Here is a 21,869-nt window from a genome sequence, read left to right on the forward strand (position 1 = left end):
CAGAAGAATTATGAATAATTATACATATTTGAAGGAAAATAGAGGTGTCTCGTTTGCTGAGCAGTAATTAGGTTCGATAAACAGGACAGCAGTGGAGAAAAGGACCAATCCCAGACCATCAAGTACTTGTCCTCCTCCTCTAGTTCTGGCTGTGTCACGACGTGAGATAGTCACTAATTATTGTTATTATATACACGCGTGTTATTTCATCTATCTGCCAGGCTTTGACGTCTATTCTCCTGGCAAAAAGACACTTCTGGAGAGGTTGACTCTTCAAACAATGGGCTAACTGCGATATAGTACTCTGCGATATCTTGTTAGATGAAATAAATTGGAACACAATTTTGTTAGCTACAGAGGTCCAAAACAATATTTTCTGCCCTAAAGTGTGTACGGGAATTATGCTTGTTTGGTATTTGTTTATTTGGTTAGTCAAACCTGGAGGCGGAGCGAGGGAGAGATACCAGAGTATTGGCTCCTTTCAAAAGGAATGAGAACGCTCTCTTTCAAAACTTGAACAAAACAAGCCAAGCACAAGCTATTCTTCAATTCAATTTTCTGATAACATTTAAAAAAGGTAAAATTGCTGTCATTGTGTTCAGCTTCACTACCTTGTTCATTGTTCGGTTGACATCAAAAACATGAATGTCGAAATAAGCTGTGTGAGTGGGAACAAGACGCCTGTTATCTAGCCTACTGTTTGGGACTTCAATAGGTAACATGAAAGTCGAACAATAGCTCCTATAATTCTCATTCCAGTAAAAACCCAGGTGAGAGTGTTAAGTACTTTACCAGTTGGATAGATTGGATAGACAATGATGTGCCGATATGATTCTCAATAGGGTCTTGGGATGGCTAGAAGCCATTGGCTAGAAATAATGTTATCCCCTTACAGATTTTATGATACAGTATGCTCATTTGAGTATACAATGAGAGACATATCCATGCACACACTGACTGACACACTCTGACACACGCAACACACACACACACTAACACAGACCCACCTACAACAGTGTAGCCAGTCTAATGTGCTATTAAAATGGAAATCATAGTTCGGAACCTGAATCCAATGGCAACTAAGATGAAAACATGCTATTACCATACGTTAATAATTCAACCAGAAATCCCCAGACTTGGCTCCACTTTGACCTTTTAAACACACTAGATAGACCATGCGCCAATTACCCTTGGCATATTGCATGTCAAGCCCAGCCAACCTTACTAACCACTTTCCTTCGGAATAAGTTTCCCACAGTAACTGCCTGGCCTTCAAACTGCCTCCCTTCTATTACCTCATCAGCTTGATTGACAGCTTAGGATGTGGCCAATCCCATGATGCAAATGGCGACAGATGAGAGCTTATGCTTCAAGTGGAAATGCAAGCGGGGAGGCATGGGTTCTGGCTAATGGCTACCAGGCACACTACTCTGACAGATGACGGAAGGTCTTGGGCTAGTGTGAGGTAGCGGTTCTGTTAGGCAAGTCAGGCACTGATGACCTGCTAGGCTGTGAGGCACGGGGAGGGAGAATGGACTAGATGCATGATAACTGCAGCCTGGAGAGGGTTAAGGTTAGGAGGAAGGACAGGGAGGAAGAGGAGGATAGGGGATTAGAAATGGTCCAAGGAATGGATAGGAGAGAGCCAGGGAGACGGGAGGGGTGGGGTGGACCCAGCTGTGGAAGGGGGGATTTGGGGGCTGGGGGGGCTCTTTGTGGGGTGGAGTGATGAATGGTTCAGGTGGGCTCCTATTTCTAGCTCCTGAATGGCCCATATCACCAGGACCATACAGGAAATGTACACAGCTGGCTCTGCTTGCTAGAAGGGGCCCGCGCCCACATAGCCCTCCTTCCAAGAGGAAAGGTTTAGAAAATTAGATTTCTTTGCTCATCTCTGAGTGGTGCAGCAGCGACAACTTCCTCCTGTCCACCTTTCTGTGTAGAACAGTATTGGTGGTGTGATGGTGTGATGTTCCGAGGGGAGCTACATGGGAGAGTGTCTGGTATCCATCATGGCGTTCTCTGGCCCTCAGGGAGAGTTCTGCCCCATGCTCACTGATGGATGGGAAGCTGCGTAAACACTAGATGGATTACTCTCTGCAGTACACACACACCTGAACATGCTCAGGAGTGTGTGCCATGTGTTGTGTGTGTGTGTGTGTGTGTGTGTGTGTGTGCGTGGAATGCGTGGTGACTATCGCAAATGAAACATTCTGTTAACATGGCATCAGGCTCACTTTTCAGAGTTGGTCAATTCATTAGAAAAGTGTCTATCTATGAGCCTCTACAGGTGCATTAGTGAACCATGGCCACAATGGCCAGGTGACTTTCCAAAGCGTTACTTCAGTGTAGTTCCTATGGGTTCTCCCAGCAACATAAAGCAGGGTGTTCATTAGTGCCCACTGCGATCATTACTGTCCTTGTGTATTTTCTCCCACGCAACAGCAGGTCTGCACAGTGGAGCCCAGTAACCACCACCCACACCCCTGATCCCTGGAGTACCTGGGTCTAACCACATGTTCTGTTGGCATCACATTGGCATCACATTGGCATTGTTCTGGAGGACAAAATGCCATTTCTATTGCTGTCCACATTTTGGAGGTAGAGTTTAGACATACATTAATCACTTCAGATGCTATCTGTTATCTCCTGCCAATATAATGGTGGGCAATGATTGGTTGGGGACGGTTGTTGTTTGAGAGAAATAGCTGCAGGAAAATAGGAGACACTGAAGTGATTGCTGCCGCAGATTTTCTCAGACAAAAGATGAGCCTGTCGCGTGGAAAGCCAGCGGGGAGTGAAAGTGCAGCACAATCAGAGCTCAAAGTCTCCAACAGACACCAATTTCCCAAAGTCCAACCAGACAAAACACTGGGCCCCACAATGACTCACCAAGCCTTCAGCAAAACCCCTAGAACAGCACAGAGAGGGGAGAGGGCAAAACAATGGTTTCTAATACATACTGTAACACCCTGAGAGCGTTCATTACCAGAGAGAGAGAGAGTGGCTTTGACTGAGGGTTTCATAATGACAGCCCCTCCTCTTGAGTGGACATGACACAGATGAGAGCAGGTCTGGAGGAAAAATTCCTTACTACCATCTTAGGCCCCCTGGCTGTCAATCCTCTTGCCTGGCCATCCTTGTTGTGGCCCTCAAGCTCTGCTCTGCTCACCTGACAAGCCTCCCACGTCCATCTTCTTCAGGTTCTTGGCCTCCAGGATGACCACGGTCAGCTTACCAGCGGTGGGCACGTATCGCAGGGAGAAGCAGATATCACCCAGCTTCTCTTGCTGTGAGAGGAGAGAGAGAGAGAGGAGTCATGACCATAGCTATGAATAAGGATGAAGTTGTCTGCCGAAGTGACACATGTTTTGGGTGTGTAGTCTTGTCTGACTAAAAGCTTGAATGCTTTCATATGGATTCTGTTTTCCCATTTGGGTTTTCTTGGATCTTTTTAGGGCAGGGTTTCCCAACTGGCGGCCCGTGGGCCAAATTTGGCCCTTGGGTGGAATTTCTTTGCCCCCAAGTTTTCTGAGCAATTTTGTTTTGGGGGGGACGACGACGACGACATAAAATAACGTAACAAAAAAACAGGAATTCAGCTCCAAGAGATTTTAATTTAGTAAATCTGTCCCCAAGTATTCCAACGCATAATAGGGATACATATGTTGCCATATCCAAATGTAATCAAGGTTTTAAATTCTTATGATTTAGTCAAATATTATATTTGTTTGGGCATCTTGTGGTCAATTTGACAAATTATTTGCAATTATGTTCCGGGACCCCCGACCATCCGCTCAAGGAAAAAACATCCCGCTGCTGAATGCAGTTGGGGGAACCCCTGTTGTAGAGGTTATTGGTTGAGGTTATAGCTGCTGAGAGACAGAACGTCATCAATCGTTCCCTTGTGTCATACACATCAACATAGAAATAAACAATCGTAGTCACAGAGCAAACAGACTCAAAATGTGATTTATATTTCTGGAATTACACATGTTAACAAGTAGAACAGACTGACGCTCAATAAGTGTCCCAGGTCCAACTTGAATTACACATGATTGGAAACAGCCACTATGAATAGACCTCATAAATCAAGGGCCAAGGAGGCCTGAACATTGATTTTTGTGTTATATACCAGAGGTCTTTTATCAAATTACAATCAAGACCGATTCCTTAATACTAAATATATGTGATGAGAATATAATACGGTTGCCAGATGTGAGTTGTATATGGGGCAGATTTATTCTCAGCCTGGATTGCCATTACTCAGTCAGTGTATCTAGCCGTGCCTGGCCTGTACACTCAGCCCAGAGCCGACGGGACTAAATAGACTCACTTTAATGACTGAGGCTCCAGCTTCATCAACATAAACACACACTCCTCCTGGGGAGACATGGGCAGAGAGACTGAGAGAAAGAAACGCTGAAATAAATCATGCTTGTCTGAAGCCATCATGGTCTAATATATTCCAGAAATATCTGGGAAAGGCCAGCACTGCCTCTCCTGCCGAGAGCGCCTCGTGTTTGACCCGCCAGGTTGAGGAGGATGTTTTCGCTATGTCAACACTGTTATACAACCGAGTAGGAAGAGTCTAACATTTTGTAGCTAATAAAATGCATGGTCCGTGGTTCCCTCAGCCAATATTGGTGTGTTATTTCAAAGCACGTTTGCAGGAAAATCCAATTGTCACCGCATCACTTTTCTTCTCGACAACAGACGCCGTTGTAAGGAACCTTTGTTTCTAGAAGAATACACAGTGGAAAACAAACAAATTATGAAACCCCCTGATATCGAATCAAATCAAAGTTTATTTGTCACGTGCGCCGAATACAACAGGTAGACCTTACAGTGAAATGCTTACTTACAGGCTCTAACCAATAGTGCGAAAAAAAGTATGTGTGTGTGTGTGTGTGTGTGTGTGTGTGTAGGTAAGTAAAGAAATAAAACAACAGTAAAAAGATGTTTGAAAATAAGAGTAGCAAGGTAGCAAGGATATATACAGACACAAGTTAGTCAGGCTTATTGAGGTAGTATGTACATGTAGGTATGGGAACAAAGAGTAGCAGTAGCGTAAAAAGAGGGGTTGGCGGTTGTTGGGACACATTGCAGATAGCCCGGTTAGGGGGCGCACAATGCAAATAGTCCGGGTAACCATTTGGTTACCTGTTCAGGAGTCTTAGGAGGCTTGGGGGTAAAAACATGTGTCGCTTAAAAAAGATTGGATTCCTTCTGAATTCATCTGGAATCCATCTGTTATTCTGGCAGTGTTTGACTTCATTTTAAAGTTATATGAACAGAATGCCGCCATGTTATCTTTACCACAGACCTACTGTATATGTAAGGGATAATCAACAAGGGTCTATGCATTCTGTAGAGAATAATGCATGACGTGGAACCTTCCACGGAGTTGTATAATTTTTCAGAGAACGGATAGAGCCCAGAGTTGATTATCCCTTTTATACCATGGCTATAATTTAACACATTTACTGCTACAAATGTGTTCATTTGCAGGTAGAAATGTGTTCAACATCCACTGTTTACTAGATAGTAAGTTTACTAGAAAGATACAGTAGTTGCTTTGATAGCCAAACAAACAGACTTGCTAGTTTAGTCCTAGCTTGCTATTATGAAAATCTAATTAAACAATGCCAATAATGTTTTCAATTCAAGTTTTTCTTTCAAAAGCAGCTCAAACATAGAACATATAAGAAGGAACTATGGCCATTGAATTCTACAGTGCTGATATAATGTGCGTTATAGGGAAATAATCCATGCTCTAGAATGCCCTTCAAGCCAATCATAAACGAGTATTCAACAATACCATGGTATAATTAAGCAATAAGGCACGAGGGGGTGTGGTATATGGCCAATATACCAGGGCTAAGGCCTGTTTTTATGTTTTTACTGTTCTAATTCCATGTGTAACCAGTATACCAATCAGCATTCAAGGCTCAAATCACCCAGTTTATAATTAAGCAATTAGGAACCTTGGGGGTTTGTGGTATATGGCCAATATACCATGGCTAAGGGCTGTGTCCAGGCAATTCGCGTTGCGTTGTGCATATGAACAGCCATTAGCCGTTGTATATTAGCCATATACCACACATCCTCGGGCCTTATTGCTTAAATCATACCCCAGAGGAAATATCTGGTTCAACATGCCTCTCACTCTGTGTGGATGCATATATTTGCATAGATATGGGTAATGTGTCCATACATTTTTCTGAGTGGATATTGGGATTATTCTGAAGGACCAATTTTGCCCTTAGTCTAGTGTGGTCGTGCCAAATGTAGAAGCATGGGGAGAAATAGGAGTTGGCTATAGCGCACAAACAGATCTGGGACCAGACTAGAGGATGGGCTGTTCAGAGCATCTCTTTAGCTAACTGCTAGGACCTCGTTGGGTGTCATTTGCAGCCACTGAGACACGGCTGATGTGTGAAACATTCCTTTCGGCCACTGTTACACACATTCAATGAGGACAGGAACTTCTTCTTGACCCCATTGTCTCTTACACAAGTTGCTTGGTGTGTCACATTATCCTTAAAGCCTTCGCACAATGATCACATTTCAACATTTGTATAATCATATAGTGTTTAAGATGGTGCTAACGATAGTGAAAGTGGCCCTTTCAAATCAAATCAAAACCTTCAGCGAACGCCCACTCAAGTGAGCGACTACCACTTTAAGGGCGTTAAGACAGTGTCTCAAGCCTCACGTGAAGTGATCAGGTGTAGCTTGTCTGGTTCTGGAACAACGCTGCAGATTGAGATGTCCTTCCACTCTCTGGCACCACAGGTGTGAAAATGAACCTTTACATGAACCTAGCGTGCTGCTAAAAACAAGGTTCCCCGAGCAACCCACGCTTAAATGCTGCACGCCATAACATTTACCTTGAACATTGTATTTCCTGCACACTTTTATTAATAGAATGAGAAGCATGGAGAGATGATTAAGTTACATGTTCTATGAGAGATGGAATACCCCCAACTACTGTTTGGCACTGAGCTCACTCTTCGATCCCAGGTAAAACATTTTTAACATAGTCATACGATTGACGTGTGATAAAACGTGTCATTTAAAATGTCTGATCGTGGATTTTCTAGAAATGAACTGTTACCTTGGTGACAACACTCCATACTGGTAGTCAACTGTCATAACTTTGGGGAAGAAAATATTAGGAGTTTCTGATGTGTAAACTTAGAGATGTTATATTATATATATATTATATTATTTACCTCCTCCTTCTCGGCGCTCACAAGATCCCGCCACTCCTCGGTCACGTGACTAAAGTCAATCTTGTTCATGGGCAGCTTCACGTCTCCGATGGCGTCATGCTTGGAGAAGCGGTCAAAGTCGTACACCGTCATCATCAGTGTCTTGCCTCCCAGCTCGACGTAGGGCACCTGGGGAGAACCATGAGGACTGAACTTGTGCATATAATCACTAGAAGAGAGTCTGTCCGAACTTGAAACCTCTCTAAGTGTCTTCTGGTGGAACTTATCTCAAACTAAGGATAAATTGAAGTAGTCTATTGTTGACAACTGTAGTAGCACAGTGGTGAAAGTGGTGCTTTACAAAATGGCCGCCAGATTGGCACGCTGCATCAAAGCTACTTCCAGGCACTGATATTACTTGTCAAGGAATGGAGAGGAGTTGTCGTGAGTTGGGGAAGTTCTGGTTCTAGAGCATTACAAATCAATCAACCCGCCTCCTCCTCCCTCCTCCTCCTCTCCTTCCTTCTCCAGTCCTATCTGTGACAGACAGGCGGCAGGCAGTCTTATCCGCCAGAGATCCGGGGCGAAGGAAGGGGTGCTGGTGGAGGGGATGGTGAAGAGTGGATGAGAGTGGTGTCTGGGATTTGATTCCTGATTGCCTCCAATTGAGGCAGACAAAGCTCATTATACACGGCGTCTTGTTACAACATGGTGACAAACTGCCTGATTGGCTAGAAAAGAGATAAGACTTCTGAAGTTTGTCCTTGACACTATCACCACCAAGACCAAAGAACACTCCTAGCTCCTTCATTTCTATAATGGAGCCACTTGTGATTACAAGTAGGCGCCGGTGGGATAAATAAAGCTTCACAGATCTACCATGTTTTCTGAATTCCAAAATAAATATGCTACTGGTATTTAACCAATCTGGCAACCAGCATCCCCCCAGCCCCCCACATATGCTACGTATTCCTCGCTGCAGACAAACACCTGTTATCTTTTTACTGCTGGGTGAATACCACAACTCTTCCTCCAAGGCTGAGATATTGTAGCTACAATCACATTTTCGAAACGGAGGATCTTTTGCTCAAATTTAGGCCAAATCAAAACAAGAAAGAGAGAGAGAGAATAATCATAGATGGAAGTTTGCATCTGCCTGTGTGAATCCTGATCATACAGAGGCTGTGTGGACCAGGAGGCTGTCTGTCAGCAGGTTGTTACTGGGCCAGCTGTATGGACCAAGAGGCAGTCTGTCAGCAGCTTGTTACTGGGCCAGCTGTATGGACCAAGAGGCAGTCTGTCAGGAGCTTGTTACTGGGCCAGCTGTGTGGACCAGGAGGCAGTCTGTCAGCAGCTTGTTACGGGGCCAGCTGTGTGGACCAGGAGGCAGTCTGTCAGGAGCTTGTTACTGGGCCAGCTGTGTGGACCAGGAGGCAGTCTGTCAGCAGCTTGTTACGGGGCCAGCTGCTCCATGTCTACACACCTTACCCGAACGAACACACCACAGCATGCAAATGACTTTGTCATAGAACAAAGAAACACAACCTGCTTAAACTACTGTGTGCAATGTATGGTTTGTGTATTGTGTATTTGTCCTATTCCTTTAGAAATGTATATTGTTGCTATTTTGGAATACAAAGTTTACTACTTCTACTACTACTACAACAACTAATACTACTACTAATACAACAACAGCAACTACTACTACTACTACTGCTACTGCTACGACTACTACTACTACTACTACTACTACTACTACTGCTACGACTACTACTACTAATACTACTGCTGCACAAGACAAGGTTTGAGAGTTGCATGGGTGTATTATTGTCTAGTCTACTCTTAGACCTTGAATAAGTACCTTAAATTGGAACTGCTCGTTGAAGGTGGGGTTTAGGGTCTTCCGGTGGACCTTGGTCTCAAACTTCTTCTTCTTGTCAGGTAGCAGGTAGACCTTGACGTAGGGGTCCGAGGTGCCGCCCATGTCCATGGCTGGAAGGTCCGCTGCTTGGATGATCCCTACTATGAGCTGAGGAGAGGAAGGGTGGAGGGGAGACAACAGAGACTAGTCAGCACTACAGTCCTACCCATAGCAATACCAGACTACCCACAGCAATACCAGAGCCTTGATATGACTGTCATCCCACCACCATTCTAACAGAGCACCAAGCTTTGGTTCAATTGGAATAACCCCCGGTCTCATCACTGGTAAAAAAAAACTAGGATGGAGAGACACGACATGGCATGGGTTTAAAACGATCACCAGCAGAATTGAAGTCAAGAGCCTCTATAGTTTTGATTGAATTATGAGAAAGAGGCCCATCGGTAATCTCTTACAAAGGGACTCATCCATACCTTCTCATCTGTAACTCTTTACATTTCAAATCATGGAGGTAGGCCATAGGTGATATTAAAAGTCACACTTCTGTGAAAGCCATGATGGTTTAAGCCAAAGCACCACATCAGGCTGATAATTGATAACCATGCTGGGGGGGCAGGGGAGGCTGATTGACCTGCCAGTCACAGCTGCTTCCTCCAAGGGCCTATTGAGGCCTCCTAGTCAGTCAATCAACTTCCTGTCAGGCAGCCATCAACCGGCAATCTGGAAGGGGACCAGGGCACTCAACCATGGAGCTCTCCAGCAGTTGTCAGAGCCAGCCAGCCAGCATGAATTATTGGAGCGTGAGAAATGAGGCTACCCTCTGTCATCAAAACGCATGGATCGGTATAGCAACGAATGCTGGATCTCATCAGAATTTGTGACCCGTGTTTTCGCAGTTCAGATCAGTGCTAAAGCAAGGCTCAGGGGAGAGGGTGATGGGACTCCAGCTGTAGGAAGAGCTCCTGAGTGGCGCAGTGGTCTAAGGCACTGCAGCTCAGTCTAGCACTCTACAGACCCTGGTTCGATTCCAAGCTGAATCACAACCGGCCATGATTGGGAGTCCCATAGGGCTGCGCGCAATTGGCCTGCGTTGGCTGGGTTAGGCTGTCATTGTAAATAAGAATTTGTTCTTAACTGACTTGCCTAGTTTAAAAAATGATGGGAGTGGGGGATGACTGTGTGATGACACAATACAGAGGCCAAAGCAAATACTCCATATACACAACATGGAAGGAACATAGATGGAACCCCCTCTGCCAATGGGGGTGATATTGTGCTAAAATGCACCCATACTACTGCATAACATTCTCAAAACATTGTTATATTCTTGTTATATACACAAAAACATTATATTCTTGTTATATACACTGAGCAGAGGGGGTTCCATCTAGAAGCGGTTCAGGGAACAGAACAAAAACCCGGAAAATAATTACATTTTTTCGAGGAACAGAACCAGAACCGAGAACGAAAGTGATCTACTGTATACTGTTCCAGAACAGAACCATTATTTTAAAAGCATGGTAACCGGTTAATAAGGTTATTTTACACTCCAGGAATTTTTACCAGTCCGACAAAAAATGCAACACAGTGCCCTCACTGTCATTTAGAAACGTATTCCAGTGCCTGCCAGAACATATTTTCCAGTGTGTGTGTAGGTTACAGTACATGTTCCTCCCTCCCTCTAATAGTCTATAGTCTAGTGCAAGTTCTCCCACTTAAAAAGATGAGAGAGGCCTGTAATTTTCATCATAGGTACACTTCAACTATGACAGACAAAATTAGAAAAAAAATCCAGAAAATCACATTGTAGGATTTTGAATGAATTTATTTGCAAATTATGGTGGCCCATTCCTCCATGCAGATCTCCTCTTCACAGTGTGTGAAAACCTTGTGAAGACTTACAGAAAACGTTTGACCTCTGTCATTGCCAACAAAGGGTATATAACAAAGTATTGAGATAAACTTTTGTTATTGACCAAATACTTATTTTCCACCATAATTTGCAAATAAATTCATAAAAAATCCTACAATGTGATTTTCTGGATTTTGTTTCTCATTTTGTCTGTCATAGTTGAAGTGTACCTATGATGAAAATTACAGGCCCCTCTCATCTTTTTAAGTGGGAGAACTTGCACAATTGGTGGCTGACTAAATACTTTTTTTGCCCCACTGTAAATCATTTGTCTTGCCCATTCACCCTCTGAATGGCACACATATACAATCCATGTATCAATAGTCTCAAGGCTTAAAAATCCTTCTTAAACCTGTCTCCTCCCCTCCATCTATACGGATTGAAGCGAATTTAGCTGGTAACATCAATAAGGGATCATAACTTTCAGCTGGATACACCTGGTCAGTCTATGTCATGGAAATTATTAGGTGTTCCTAATATGTTGTACACTCAGTGTAGTTTGAACATAAAGCTAAAGCAACCCAAAGGGAATGACTAAGATTATGTACATGTATGTTCTTCAAAATGGATTAAATATATTTTTGTTCTCTCACCCATCTACACACAATACCCCATAATGACAAAGCGAAACATGTTTCTAGAAACGTTAGCAAATGTATGACAATTTAACACAGAAATATGTAATTTACATAAGTATTCACACCCCTGAGGGAATACATGCTAGAATCACCTTTGTCAGTGTTTGCAGCTGTGAGTCACTCTAGGTACATCTCTAAGAGCTTTACACACCTAGATTGTAAAAATCTTCAAGCTCTGTCAAATTACTTATCGATCATTGCTAGACAGCCATTTTCAAATCTTGCCATAGATTTTCAAGACAATTTAAGTCAAAACTGTAAATGGACCACTTAGAAACAATCAATGTCGTCTTGGTAAGCAACTCCAGTGTACATTTGGCCTTGTGTTTTTGGTTATTGTCCTGCTGAAAGATGAAGTTCTACCAGTGTCTGTTGGAAAGCAGACTAGACCAGGTTTCCCCTCTAGGATTTTGCCTGTGCTTGGCTCTATTCCGTTTCTTTTCATCCTAAATAACTCCCTGGTCCTTGACGATGACAAGCATACCCATAACATGATGCAGCCACCACCATGGTTGAATATATGAGGAGTGGTACTCAGTGATGTGTTGGATGATTTGCCCCAAACATAACACTATGTATTCAGGACATTAAGTTCATTTTTTTGCAGTTTTACATTAGTGCCTTTTTGCAAACGAGATGCATGTTTTGGAATATTTTTTATTCTGTACAGGCTTCTTTCTTTTCACTCTGTTATTTAGGTTAAATAATGTTGTTCATCTATCCTCAGTTTTGTCTTATCACAGCCATTAAACTCTGTAACTGGTGTGTGAATACTTTCTGAAGGCACTGCAAGTACAATTATCCTGCCCATCACTTACCAAAGACCTCACTGTGATGATATTGTAGCTTTCAAAAAAAATTCTGCAGAGCTCAAAATGTTAACCAGCAGTCATCTCTATGCAAGTGTGTCGATTAATCCTGACATGCTGTCCATTAGATTTCCCTACAGTTGTCCAGAGAGAAGCAGTGTCAGGTGCCCTGCTACACAGTGTCACACTGCATTTACTGTGAGCCTCCACCCACCTGGACTCATCTCCATCATCTCTAAGAGGATGATGGGACTGGAGTACTGTGACAAAGACTGTTTACTTACTAGGTTTTACCTATTACAAAACTCACATCAGATGTTCTGCTGTGAAACCACCTCTATTGGTTAATACAACACATACAGAACACATGTCCACAGTCAAGAGTTAAACAGTCAGATTCAGACTAGCTGAATATTTCATCATATTTGAATATTCTCAGAGGGACCAGTTGAGTCGAGTGTAGAAAGGGGCCAACAGCTACACTAAAGTGGATTATTAAAGGGGACTACTAAACTGGACAGTGGTATAAAGTACTTAAAAAATACTTTAAATGACTACTTAAGTAGTTTTTTGGGGTATCTGTACTTTACTTTAATATTTATATTTTTGACAACTTTTACTCCACTACATTCCTAAAGAAAATAATGTACATTTTCCTCCCTACATTTTCCCTGACACCCAAACGTAGTCTTTACATTTTGAATGCTTAACAGGACAGGAAAATGGTCCAATTCACACACTTATCAAGAGAACATCCTTGGTCCCCCTACTGCCTCTGATCTGACAGACTTACGAAACACAAATGCTTCATTTGTAAATTATGTCTGAGTGCTGGAGTTTGCCTTTGACTATCCGTAAATTAAAAGAAACAAGAAAAAATTGTGCCATTTAGATTGCCTAATAGAAGTATTTTAAATGATTTACACTTTTACTTTTGACACTTAAGTACTGTATATTTAAACCCAAATACTTTGGGACTTTCACTCAAGTAGAATTTTACTGGGTGACTTTCACTTTAACTTGAGTCAATTCCTATTAAAGTATCTTTACTTTTACTCAAGTATGACAATTGGGTACTTTTTCCACCACTGAAACTTGAAGGTACTACTAAACTGGATTATTAAAAGGGTACTACTAAACTGGATTATTAAAAGGGTACTACTAATCTGGATTATTAAAAGGTACTACTAAACTGGATTATTACAAGGGTACTACTAATCTGGTTTATTAAAAGGGTACTATTCCAATCTGTGTTTGTGTTATATGATCCTCACGATACTGAACATCTGATCTGGCTTCTTTCACATTCCCCAGGTCTGTAAACCTGTGTGTATGTTTAACGGAGGGGCAGGGTCCTGTCCGAGAAGGGCCTGCTGGGTCATAACCCTTCCCTGTATGTGTGATATTGGCCGCTTACGGGAGGCTGGAGAACGGTGTGCACCTGCAATTGTGACTAAGCCCCGGGCAGCACATCCTGAATCAAGTTGTTCTGATACTCTCTCCCTGGTCCCTCCCTGCCACCATGGCTCCACATAGCCACACAAACACTGCACAGTTCAAAGGAGAAAGCGAAAGTGAAAGGGGATATGAATGGAGCTGTCATATTCCTCCTGTCTTCTCCTGCTTTTTGCTGGAGCCTCTGAGAATGTATTCTCTTTCAGAGGTCAATGGTAGAAGTACATTTGGAGAGAGAGAAAGGTAATGGGGAAAAACGGTGGTTTTAATTATTCCTACCCAATATAAGGGAGACGGTAGACTCTCTTTTATAAATGCAGAGGGTCTACTTTCGTCCCATTAAAAGGGAAATTACTATGATGTTGAAAGTGGGAAATAGCATATTATGTTTCCCATTCTGGCTCCTTTGTGGATCATTTGTGATGGAGCTGCTTTATACGGCCACCGTACTCTGGGTACCGAATCCTTTACTAACTTGTGCTCTCATTAAACCCTCACACCCCCATTCTAATAGAGGCCTGGGCCAGTAGCCATCACTGGTGCTTAACTAACAGAACCAGGCGGAGACATTTGACCATACTGGTCTTTCTCTTTCCTTCATTCAGAGAGAGGCCCTGCTCTACTGAGCTGAGAAGGGCAGATTACCTTTAAACAAAACGAGAGTTTAGCCCTCCTGTCCCCCCTGCTACTCCCCCTCCCCTCCAAAGTTCTCAGCAGAGGACAAGAGTGGAACAATCACCTGCGCCAGCCACTCTTCCTCAGACTAGGACAGTCTTTTCACCGTGATTGCTTCTACTCTGTGGACCTGATCTGAAGACACAGGAGCTGAGTGAATAGGAGGCTCTGTGGCTCTCTGCTGTAGCTGTTGCTGAACTGAACTGAAAGTCCCTGGTTCACTGGCTTTGTCTCTCAGCCTCAGAGCTGGGTACAGTCAGTGAGCACCGGGCCCAATGCTCCAGGTTTCTGTCACACACACAGTGACAACTGCCATCCATTCATTATGGATCCATTATGGAATTACGGTGCTTATTATTAATGGACCACTGTAATCACAGTCTCACAGAACAGAACAGGCTGGTATGGTTTTACACTGCATGACAGCTCAGTAAACTACTGGGAATGGAGAAAGCTATATTGGACCCAATATATAAAATAAGTAATGTGACTAGTATTGAGTTAGTGCATTCGTCTTAAATGGTAATAAGGCTCTTTATCAGAATACATTTGACTGATATTATGATAATGACCATGACTGTAATGGCCATAACAACTGAGTGCGTGAGGGATTATTGTGATTATTAATCCTCATGATTAGCATCATTACTGTCTGTTACCGTCACTATATTCGCTAAAGCATTTTCATTTAAGGACAAACAGAGTGCTTGAGGGTCTTTCAGGGGAAAGTTGTGATGCATGTGGAGAATCTCTAATGTTCCGAACATGTGGATAATATAATATGGTGGTTCAGCAAACACTTTCACCTAAAGTGACAAAGCAATCCACAGAAAACTGTCAACATACTATCCATTCAGCTCATGTGGGAATTGAACCCACAACCCTGGTGTTGCTAGCACCATGCTCTAACCCAGTGAGCCAATTAAAACTCCTGGCCACGTGGACGAGACAGAGTGACAGATGAGTGTGAGTGGCTAATCTCAGGCTGTCCATCGGTTCTGTTAATGACAGGGAGTTAGCAGGGCCTCAGTGAAGGACAGCAGAGCTTCCTCTCCACGCTGCTTTCTACCCTCCTCTGTGATCTGTCACACCACAACTGGAAGTTGGTCTGCTCCTCAAGTCGTTCTGCTTTTTAAAACCCAGACGGAGGGAAAAAAACAGAAGATGGATTCCATAGGGGACCGTGTTCCCGTCAAAGCTGAAAGAGGACACTTTTACAAAGAAAAATGGTAAACCCAGAAATACCGAAATCCCAAGACGGGATTGTTTGCGAGAGGAGGAGTGATTCATTTACAAACCCACCCAACCACTGTGATCCTCTGGTGAGGTGTAGTTGATAAGCTCTGGTTAGCATGCTGCAGTTATAGGCATTCATTATAAACAGTGGTTATACAACAATGAACAGTAGGAGTATGTTCTGCTAATCCTGGGTAGGCAACATTTTCTCAGTGTTTTTTTAAATGGGTTGATGAGTCAATGGGCCAACCACAGAGGAAGATGGGGTGACCATACTTACGAAGGAGAGATGTTTCGGACAACAACGACAACGACAGAGAGAGTGGATATCAGAGACGGACCCTTACCGTATTCTCGGTGAAATTGTAATCCAGGCTGAACTGTAATTTTCCAAGTTTCTCTTCCTCCTTGGGCTCAGGCTCTTTCTCTGTATCGGTCAGGCCTGTCTCAGCGTCATCCTCATCCTTCAAGGCCTGAAGGAGACACCCACCAACAGTCAGTGCCCTCCGTGTGCCGCCTGTGCCAGCCCCATAGACGTCTGTCGCCCTGCCCCGCCCCGGGCCTGCCAGCGGGTGTGCCAGCGGGCCCGTCTCCTGAAAAAAGCTGCCTCTCTTTCGGGGGATTATAATGGGGGGAGCAAGCACTAAAACACCACAGCGGTTAACACCAGGACATGCTCATTGATGCGCTAGCCTCTGGCCGGGACCCCTGATGCGGTTCAATCAATTTGTGGGTGTTTTGGTCTGAGGGGGCAAGGGGGGAGAGAGATCAAATGATAGAGCCAAAAGATGAGAGTAATGGGCAGGCAGAGGAGGGAGGGAGGGAGGTAGGGAGGGAGGGGGAGGGAGAAAGAGAGAGAGAGAGAGAGAGAGAGAGAAAAGGAGAGGGAGGGAGGAGGGAGGGAGGGAGGGAGGGAGGGAGGGAGGGAGGGAGGGAGGGAGGGAGGGAGGGAGGGAGGGAGGGAGGGAGGGAGGGAGGGAGGGAGGGAGGGAGGGAGGGAGGGAGGGAGGGAGGGAGGGAGGGAGGGAAGAGGGAGGAGCGCTTCTGCAAACCACCAATGACAATTCCCTTGATGTTATTTCAAGAAGATCAGTCTGTGGTGCAAAACAAAATCAATAGGGAAATGTCAAAGAGGTGGCGCGAGTGAAGAAGAAGAAGATGATGAAGAAGAAGAAGAGTGAGTTTTCCTTTGCTAGCCTGGTTCTGAAGGGATGCTGGTAGTGGTGGGGGAGAGGCGGGTTCGAGGCAGGGGGGCAGTCAGTTTGTTATTGATAAGCATGCGATTAAAGAGGCAAAAACTAGCTCTCAAGTACATTCAGTGTCAAAGTTGCCTTCCAAAGGTCGGACATTGTCAGACTGTCATTGTTGCATGCAGGGCATTCTCAGTAAACAGAACAGTACTCTGGTTGTGACCCCCACATTCTCAGTTTACTTATCATTCACCCATCAGGAGACACAATCGCATTGTCAGAACCCTCAGCTGCATGTGTTACCCCCACGCCGATGGAAGCTATAAGCATCATGCCAGCAGTAGGTAGGTAGGTGTTGATAAGAGATGTTGTCGTGGTTGTCATGGTGATGGTCAGTTTGCTGGTGTGAAAGCATCAAGGCTGAACAACATTGGTTTGTTTGGAATTTGTACGGCCCATCTGAGTCCCCTCCTGGTGCAAGCAAACATTTTGTCAATTTTTTCCCTAAGCAAAACTCTAAAAAATGTAATTGTTTGTTTGTTATTGCTTGCACACAGAGAGGAGAGGAGTACAGCAGAATAGACAGCCATGTTCAACACCCACAATGTGTATTAGGTATTTTACTGGGTTAAGTCAAAGTCAAGTCAATCTGCCTGTTGGCTTCAGGTGAATGTATGTGAAACGTAAAGCTACTGTATGTCTAAACCTTACTACAGGTTTCAAAAGCAGTAACCTAGCAACTTAACCATTCTACTTTAGCTCATAGGCACATCTTTGTTTTGAAATGCAAAGCAAAGATTGAAAAGGCTGGAGAATCAGTGTGGTTCAACCTTGTTAAAGCGCGCCCAGGGCTTCTTTCATACATATATATGTGCATGTGCAAGACTACGCACATATATAGAGCAGATATACATGTACTGTATGCATAGTTACATATATTTGGTTCTACAGGAGTAAGTTGTTGTCAAGAGGCTATCAAAACATCAGAGCAGCAGGCTTAAGGAGGATCCAACAACAATTGGGAACCTACCGCCAGTGACAATCCCGCACAGTCATCAGACACAACACAGATAAGGAGGACATAGAAGGAAGAAACACACATTAAAACAACCACACACAGGAGTTAACACAAGAGTCTGGGCACACCAGGAGAAATGACCGCTCGGGAGCCCATGGCCCCCCCTCTAGAATATCTAACCAATAGGTGTGTTGCATACGGAAGCGATAGGGGTGTTGTATTGGCAGTGTGTAGCCTAATTGTTCTACGTGTAGTCGTAGCAGCTCCTAAATCAGCACAGGAAAAGTGGTCTATCCAAATAGAATTCATTCTAGATTGAAGTCATTGTAATTCTATGGGTGCATCTTACTAAAGCTTAAGATACATCAGTGTTATTATAAAGCTTACCAACTGTCACTAGGAACAAGAACACAAGGCATAGGCCTCTACAAATCAAAGAATTGTAAGCATTTCAACAATAAGCTCTTTGGGATGAATCAGATGAAACTTGTGGAGCTCACTCCTTATCAGACTGTGTAACACCTCTGCATCTCTGGCCTGTGCGGCTATTCAATTCCCTACTCCTACATCATCTCACAGGGCTTTGCCCTCTACCCCAATTCAATGTCCCTGATTGATGATGTGAGCGGCGTCGGCGTGGACAGACTGCAAATTAAACAGACTTTGACAGAGAGGGGGGGATTGAGAACCTTCGCTAATGCAATTAGTATTCTAACTGGGGTTAAAGAGTTGTGTGTTCCCTATTCTCTCTCTGTGTGCGTTGGAGAGGGAGGGCGGAATTAATTCACTCCCCTCGCTCGTAATTAGCTAATGTCATTTCTCTGGGTTGATACCACTGGCAATACAGCATACCGTACTCAGAGCTCCATTGTTCTTAGCACATTAAAATATTGAGAGGACAGAAAGAGAGATTGAATACTCTCTCTGAGGCGATTATAAACGGCAGGCTTCCTTAACAGTCCTGCAATCAGAGTGGATGGGGAGGAGTCATCGCAGACGCAACAATGTCAACACAAGTCGTGTGTCATGTGTGTCCACTGGTCTTCATGGGGAAGAGTTTGGCCTAAACCAGGGGCGGGGCAAACTACGGCACGCGGGCCCATTCAATTATTTTGGGTAAAAAAAAACACTCCAGGCCACACTTGAACCTTTAAAATGAGATAGAAAGTATTTTTTTAAATTCTGTGCGGCCCTCCGTTGAATTTTGGCCCTCGAGCCAAAAAGATTTCCCACCCCTGGCCTAAACTACATGTATGTCTGATAAATTGTATAGTGAAATCACTTTGTTATGTAAAGATTTTTATTCTGAAATATACTGTATATGCATGTATTTATAGGTTTCAATCATCAATGAATGTCAGGTGCCGGGTAAGTGTAATAAAAGTCAGTGATGTCATTTCTGGCTACAGTCAATCACAGATAATATGAAACTCGCAATGTATAAAAATGTATTTAACTCCATTTTTTTTTAACCTTGAAGTAAAAGGTATGTTATATACAGTATATATAATAATGCAGTAGAAAATACAGAACAACTTGGCATTATCAAATACTACTGTTGACTAACAAACTATTAACTCTAATCAATAGTGTTCAATGGCAGTAGTACAAAGTCTTTACCTCGGTTTTCGCACCGTCGTTCACATCCATCATGTTGATGACATTCTTGCCCTTGTCTTTGCCCTTCTTCTTGTTCTTCTTCTTGAATATCCACTTCTTACAGATGCAGAAGCAGCAGGAGAGGACCAGGACCACGGCCACAAAGGCGATGGAGACGATGGCCCAATTTGGCACTGGAGAGGGACACACAGGGACACAGGTTAGACGAGCTTATGTCAAAGATGGGGGGCCATACCTGGATGAAGAAAACCTTTGCTCTCACTCTTCTTTTCTCAAACAACCAAAAGTGCCTCGTCCAGAATATGGCACCATTGTCTGTTTCAAACCAGGCCCGAGCTGACCAGAAACGCCTGTTCACTATCTCCCTGCATCTGACGAATGACTCTGATGGCGGGACGTTGAGACTACTTGTTGAAGATAGCGGCTGCAGCAGCGGCTGGAGTGAATGAGGACATAGAGAAAGACATCAGGATGTGGGACGGCAGGTCGCCTAGAGGTTAAGAGCGTTGGGCCAGTAACCGTAAGGTCGCTGATTCGAATCCCGAGCCGACTATGTGAAAAATCTGCTGATGTGCCCTTAAGCACGGCACTTCATCTTATTTGCTCCTGTAAGTCACTCTGGATAAGAGCGTCTGCTAAATGACTCAAATGTAAAGGTAATGTGCAGACGGAAGACAGTGGTGGGTGGCAGAGTCCCCGATCTGCAGTCGAGACATGGACTCCTAACGATTGCCCTCGAACAGAGACGTTTTAAGCGTCCCGACGGTTCACTGAGCATCCTCGGCCAATTTAGTGGAAATAACAGAGGTTGGCATTTTCCACTTGCCATTTAAACAAAACATTTCTCTCTGACAACTGATACTTTCACACCAATCACAGGCACACAGGTCAGGGTGTAGAGGTAATTTGCAGGGCCTGTTGGGGAGCGAGTTACCAACTGTAGCGTGACCGTGTCGAGTCAGTGATTGCATGACCACTCATCATGTTGATGGGTTTTGACACTTCTCTCTCAAAGAGAGTTCCTATTCACACGTTTGTCTTAGATTCATCTCATACTAGCTAGTTTCTGAGAACTTTCTTTGAGAGCTTTTGTCAAGTCAATTTCTTAGTATTGCTCGTGGATGTGACCTACTCGGCAAAGGATACTAAAACAGCCATGGACCATTATGTTACTTTAATTGAGAATGTAATGATGTGTTTTTTTTCCTCCCAGGCCCTATTTTATAATAAGGCTGAATGGACTAAACAGTCCAACTGAACGCTCCAGTCAGGGCTGTCACAGGCAGACAGGGAGCCGCTCAGCTCCACAGCACAGTGATCACTCTAACAGCCTGCTGACAAACAGGGATGCCCATCTAAACAACAGGAGTCAGGCAGTTCTCCCCGACAGAACACACACACACAGCCACCAGCTATGCACGGCACAAAAGTGGGTTGTTAAATGTATCAGAGGAATGGTAGAGTGGCCAGACGTGCTGTAAATAATGAGGACAGAAACACTGTGTCAGACTGCTCCATTCTGGAGGGATAATTACGGTTTCTGCTCACAAAACATCAAACACCTTGCAACCCACACCTCCTTTCAACAGAGAGGGCCACCAACAGCCCCATCAGCAAACAAAATATGTTTTTGTCAATATTTACCATGCACAAGATGGAGACCATATGGTAGATTCAGGTTGGTTTGATTTACTTCACCAACGAAGGATCTAATAATTAAACAGTTTTCCCACCTGTATAAATTCAAGCAAGCTATACTGAACAAAAATATTAACAGAACATGTAAAGTGTTGTTCCAGTGTTTCATGAGTTGAAATAAAAGATCCCAGAAATGTTCAATAAGCACAAAAGCATATTTGTTTACATCCCTGTTAGTGAGCATTCTCCTTTGCCAAGATAATCTTTCCACCTGACAGGTGTGGCATATCAAGAAGCTGATTAAACAGCATGATCATTACACAGGTGCACCTTGTGCTGGGGACAATAAAAAGCCACTCTAAAATGTGCAGTTTTGTCAAACAAGTTTTGAGGGAGCAACCGAGGATGGCATGCTGACTGTAGGAATGTCCACAAGAGCTGTTGCCAGAGAATTGAATGTTAATTTCCCTACCATAAGCCGCCTCCAACATCATTTTAGAGAATTTGGCAGTATGTCCAACTGGCCTCACAACCGCAGACCATGTGTAACCACGGCAGCTCAGGACCTCCACATCTGGC

The 21,869-nt window shown here is 43.8% G+C and overlaps 1 protein-coding gene across 6 annotated transcripts in view; it reads right to left on the minus strand.

Moving 5' to 3' along the window:
* LOC112214183 (synaptotagmin-1) overlaps positions 1–21,869 on the minus strand; it is a 254,392-nt gene that overhangs the window by 15,758 nt on the left and 216,765 nt on the right. For 5 of the 6 annotated variants that reach the window (XM_042297972.1, XM_042297974.1, XM_042297973.1 and 2 more), the window contains 5 exons: positions 19,653–19,825; positions 16,172–16,297; positions 9,079–9,246; positions 7,239–7,406; positions 3,173–3,290 (listed from right to left, as the gene is read on the minus strand). In XM_042297972.1, coding sequence (XP_042153906.1) covers positions 3,173–3,290; positions 7,239–7,406; positions 9,079–9,246; positions 16,172–16,297; positions 19,653–19,825 — 753 coding nt within the window. The remainder of the gene's footprint in view (positions 1–3,172; positions 3,291–7,238; positions 7,407–9,078; positions 9,247–16,171; positions 16,298–19,652; positions 19,826–21,869) is intronic. The other variant, XM_042297977.1, reaches the window with a different exon arrangement.

This window comes from Oncorhynchus tshawytscha, linkage group LG15, assembly GCF_018296145.1.
Source record: "Oncorhynchus tshawytscha isolate Ot180627B linkage group LG15, Otsh_v2.0, whole genome shotgun sequence".
Lineage (NCBI taxonomy): Eukaryota > Metazoa > Chordata > Actinopteri > Salmoniformes > Salmonidae > Oncorhynchus > Oncorhynchus tshawytscha.